Raw genomic sequence first — 4915 nt, 5'->3', positions numbered from 1 at the left:
ATGGGTTATAAGATCTCATTTATTGGTAAACACTTTAATCATCAAACCCTAATTTAATTTATCTTCTTTACATGTTCTACGTTGTTGGTCTATCATCTCCATCCCGGTTTACTTCTGATACCACCCACCATCGTCAACTACATCAACGTCCTCTTTTCATTATACAAATATTTATGTACATGTTTGTTCATTTAAAAAAAATCAACTTGCTCGTGTTCGTTTATGTTTGTTCGTTAAAAATCTAAAAATCCTACACATCTTAATTAAAAAAACCCAAACACTAAAAAATATAATAACAAGCTAATAAATATGTATTATAAAACAAAACTATGTTAAAAAAACAAAATAAATCATCTTAAATAGCAAAACGATTAAAAATAAGAACTTAAATAAACCCCCGTAACACGGGAAGATCAAACTAGTAGTGGCGCCTCCCCGTCCTCAGGTGCTTCTCCTTACGGTCAAGGATGGCAATAGGCTGCTCAACGTAATTCCATTCCGCTTCTAGTTCAATGTCATCGAGAGGTACAGGCACCTCCCCGTCCGCCAAACACTTTCTGAGATGCGAGACGTGAAAAGTAGGATTAATTCCTTTAAGCTCTTAAGGTAATTCCAACCTATAGGCTACCTCCCCAACTCGTTTCAGAATTCTAAACGGACCGATGAATCTAGGGCTTAGCTTCCCCATGTTACGAAACCGAATGATACCCTTCCATGGAGAAACCTTCAACATAACTCGGTCACCTTCCTCAAACTCTATAGGCCTCCGCCTTTTATCCGCATATGGCTTTTGTCTGTCCTGTGTCGCCTTCATAAAAGCTTTGATTTTGTCAAGCTTTTCCGTGTTAGCCACCACGACATCCAAGCTACCAAGTTGTTTCTGTCCAATCGAACCCCAACAAACGGGAGTCCTACACCTCTACCCGTATAACATCTCGAATGGCGGCATCCCAATAGTGCATGGTAGCTGTTATTATATGAGAACTCAGCTAAAGGCAAATGCAGATCCCAACTACCCCCAAAGTCAATCACACATGCCCTCAACATATCCACTAGGGTCTGAATGGTCCTTTCGGACTGACCATCCTTCTGCGGGTGATAAGTTGTGCTGATATCAAGTTTGGTCCCTATCTCCTCGTGAAATTTCTCCCAAAACATAGAAGTAAAACGTTTATCTCTATCCGACACAATGGACACTAGAACCCTGTGTCGAGCCACTATCTCGCGAACAAACAAATCGGCTAAGTGGCTCTGAATTACAAGTCTCCCTCATGGGTATGAAATGTGCAATCTTGGTCAATCGGTCCACCACCACCCAAATAGTATCATACCCTCTCTTGGGCGTACGAGGCAGTTTAGTAATAAAATCCATCGTAAGGTGTTCCCACTACCATTCTGAAATGTCTAAAGGCTGGAGTTTCCCATATGGCCTCTGATGTTCCGCCTTAACCTGTGACCACGTCAAATACTTACTTACATACTGAGTCACGTCATACTTCATCGCTGGCCACCAATAATTCTTCTTAAGATCTTGGTACATCTTCGTCGCGCCCGGATGAACGGAATAGCATGTCTTGTGAGCCTCATCCAAGATTAAGACTCTAAGTCCCACATAAACGACCGTCTCTATACTTCACTCCGTCCCCCGCGCCTTCCAAGAACTTCATCGACCCCACATATGTTCTGACATAATCTATTCCACTTGTAAAGCCTCGTTCTGAAAACGCAAGACTTGCTTCAAAATATCGGGTTTGAGAATGAGCTGATAGGACTTAACACGAACAGGTTTTGGCCTCTCCTTCCTACTTAACGCGTCTGCCACAACGTTTGCCTTACCCGGGTGGTACATAATCTTCAAATCGTAGTCCTTGATCAACTCTAGCCAACGTCGCTGCCTCATGTTTAACTCTTTTTTTTGAGGAAGTATTTCAAACTCTTATGGTCGGTGTAAATGACGTAGTGCACGCCGTACAAGTAGTGTTGCCATATTTTTAAAGCAAAAACGACGGCCGCCAACTCAAGATCGTGGGTGGGATAGTTTACCTCGTTAGACTTTAGCTGACGAGAGGAAAAGCGATGACCCGGCCACAATGCATATGAACACACCCCAACCCCTGATACGACGCGTCAGAATAAACAACCAAATCATCAGTATCGTCGGGCAGACCAAGTACCGTGGCGTGTGTTAACCTCCCCTTTAACTCCTGAAAAGCTTTCTCCTGGTCAACTCCCCAAACATATTTAACACCCTTCTTGGTCAACTTAGTCAATGACGACGCAATACTAGAGAAGTTCTGGATAAACCGCCAGTAATACCCAGCTAAACCCAAGAATCGCGAATCTCTGTCGGAGATTTGGGAGGTTCCCACTTCATCACTGCTTCCACCTTCGCGATATCTACTAAAATGTCATTAGGGTTAATGACATGACCCAAAAATTGCACCTCACGTAACCAGAATGCACACTTAAAGAACTTTGCAAAAAGTTTTTCTTTCCTCATGACTTTCAAAACTTCCCTAAGATGGCGGGCATGTTCTTCTTCACTCTTGGAATACACCAGAATATCATCAATGAAAACAATAACGGAACGGTCAAGCATCGGCCTGCACACTCGGTTCATGAGATCCATGAAAGCAGCGGGCGCGTTAGTCAACCCGAAACATCACCAGAAACTCATAATGCCCGTAACGTGTGCGGAACGCAGTTTTCAGAATATTTTTTTCTCTGATATTCAATTGATGATACCCCGACCTAAGATCGATTTTTGAGAACCAACTAGCTCCATGGAGCTGATCAAATAAGTCATTGTTTCTCGGGAGGGGGTAGATATTCTTCACCTTGAATTTATTCAACTCTCGATAATCGATACACATACGCATACTACCGTCTTTATTTTTGACGAAAAGGACTAGGGCACCACAAGGAGAGATGCTCGGACGGATGAAACCCTTATCGAGTAGGTCTTACAGATGCTCGGATTTATTTCATTTCATTAGGAGCTAGGCGGTAAGGAGCTTGTGCAATAGGTTTGGCGTCGGGCACAAGGTCAATCCAAAATTCAACCTAGCGACTCGGCGACACATCTAACAAATCATCAGGAAATACATCCGGATAGTCCCGAACAATAGGAACGTCCCCTATACTAATAACATCGGTCTTCACATTCAAAGCATAGTGTCACGGAGTTAACCCTTAGACTCTCGTGCGGCACTTAGACTCCTTCTAAGTTCAGCCTTGATCACCAAAACGCAGCAACGATTCTTAGACTTGAAAAGGGAACACAAGATTGTTGAGTTGCTTAAAGGGAACTTTAGATAACAAGAGAGCTTTACAAAGAGAACTTGTATTGCAAACTTTGATTGGTGATTTACAAATGGCTGGATACATCTATTTATACTTGCTCCCCCTACTTCTAGGACCTTCCATTCTAGGTCCTTCTATTATCAAAATATTACAAATATCTAAGATATTTTACAAGTAAATATCTATGATATTTACAAGGACCTTTCTAGTAACTTTGGTCCAGAATTTTCTAAGTAAATATCCAGGATTTTCTATGGAAAATATCCAAGATATTTTCCATGGAACTTGGCTCTTGATTCAGCCAGAAATCTCCGGAAAAAAGAGCTGATGCGATCTGATTTTAGGCAGGTCGTGACATTCTCCCCCACCTAAACTCGCGACGTCCTCGTCGTGCTAGCTTCATGGTACTCCTTGATCTTGTCTCGGATTTGCCATAACGTATCCTCGGCTTCCCAACTTTCTTCGGTGTCCGGCAAATTCTTCTACTTGACCAAGTATTCTTTGTGCTTTGGCATACCCCTTCGACTAACAGTTCGATCGGACAGAATCTCAGAAACTTCCCGATCTAATGATGTTACAACAGCGGTTGGCGCCCGCTTAGACATACCGCGATTTGGGTCTTCCAAGTCTTCATGATAAGGCTTAAGGAAACTTACATGAAAGACAGGATGAATCTTCAACTTTGATGGTAGTTGAAGTTTATAAGAAACTTTACCAACGCGAGCGATCACCGGAAATGGGCCTTCGTACCTACGAACAAGTCCTTTGTGAACCTTCCTAAGATACTTGAACTGATTTTGGGACGAGTTTCACCATAACTTGGTCTCCAACTTGAAACTCTATGTGCCGTCGTTTATCGTCAGCCCATTTCTTCATTTTCTTAGCTGCTTTGTTTAGAGAAGCCCGAGCCAAGTCAGCTTGCTCGTGCCATTCCTTCAGACTTTTGTAAGAAGTAGAAAACTGTGCAACAGTAGGGAGTTTTGCCCAATCCTTTTGATTTGCACTTACATAGTTTCAGAGATATAACTCCAACAAGGCATTAACCCTTTTGGTTTGCCCATCCGTTTGGGGGTGGAAGCTGGTTGAGAAGTTTAAGTCAGTCCCCATAATCTTGAACAGCTCACACCAGAACTTCCCAGTGAATCGTGGGTCTCGATCACTAACAATTACATGCGGAATCCCCCAATACATGACCACATGCTTGAAAAACAGCCTTGCCGTTTCAGCAACAGTTACATCGGCAGGTGCAGGGATGAAGGTTCCATATTTTGAGAACCTATCAACCACCACGATAATACTCCCGGAGCCTTCAGACTTGGGTCGGCAAGTTATGAAGTCCATGGAAATGCTTTCCCATGGCCCCTTTGGAATGGGTAAATGCTCCAACAATCCTCCAGGTTGACGTTTTTCGATCTTGTCTTGTTGGCAGACTAGGCAAGTTCGAACATATGCCTCAACATCATCCTTTAAACGTGACCAATAGAATGTACATTCGATGATTTCCATCGTTCTTTTTACTCCAGGATGACCAGCCCATAACGAATCATGACACTCCTTCATGATTTTGCCTAAGATCACCCCATCATGGCACAAACAGTCGGTTTCCCTTGGT

General features: G+C 42.9%; 1 protein-coding gene across 1 annotated transcript; it reads right to left on the bottom strand.

Annotated features, from left to right (window-relative positions):
* Positions 1-418: 418 nt before the first annotated feature.
* Positions 419-4863, bottom strand: LOC143602470 (uncharacterized). The gene is made up of 6 exons (XM_077079559.1): positions 4348-4863; positions 4090-4293; positions 2475-2545; positions 2175-2397; positions 618-880; positions 419-557 (listed from the first exon to the last, which is right to left on the bottom strand). Exons 1-6 carry the CDS (start codon positions 4861-4863, stop codon positions 419-421), a joined length of 1416 nt encoding a protein of 471 aa, XP_076935674.1.
* Between the last annotated feature and the right edge of the window lie 52 nt (positions 4864-4915).

Source organism: Bidens hawaiensis, unplaced genomic scaffold (assembly GCF_021521415.1).
Source record: "Bidens hawaiensis isolate Kalapana, Puna unplaced genomic scaffold, B.hawaiensis_p1.1 tig00058980_1, whole genome shotgun sequence".
In the NCBI taxonomy this organism is placed as follows: Eukaryota; Viridiplantae; Streptophyta; class Magnoliopsida; order Asterales; family Asteraceae; genus Bidens; species Bidens hawaiensis.
This window is presented reverse-complemented; position numbering and strand designations above follow the sequence as displayed.

Coding starts and splice junctions, on each gene's coding strand:
- LOC143602470 (XM_077079559.1), bottom strand. CDS start 4,863: ATGAAGGAGTGTCATGATTCGTTATGGGCTGGTCATCCTGGAGTAAAA. Junction 4,294..4,347: donor CGGATGGGCAAACCAAAAGG/GTTAATGCCTTG, acceptor GCAAATCAAAAG/GATTGGGCAAAACTCCCTAC. Junction 558..617: donor GTTGGGGAGGTAGCCTATAG/GTTGGAATTACC, acceptor CTCGCATCTCAG/AAAGTGTTTGGCGGACGGGG.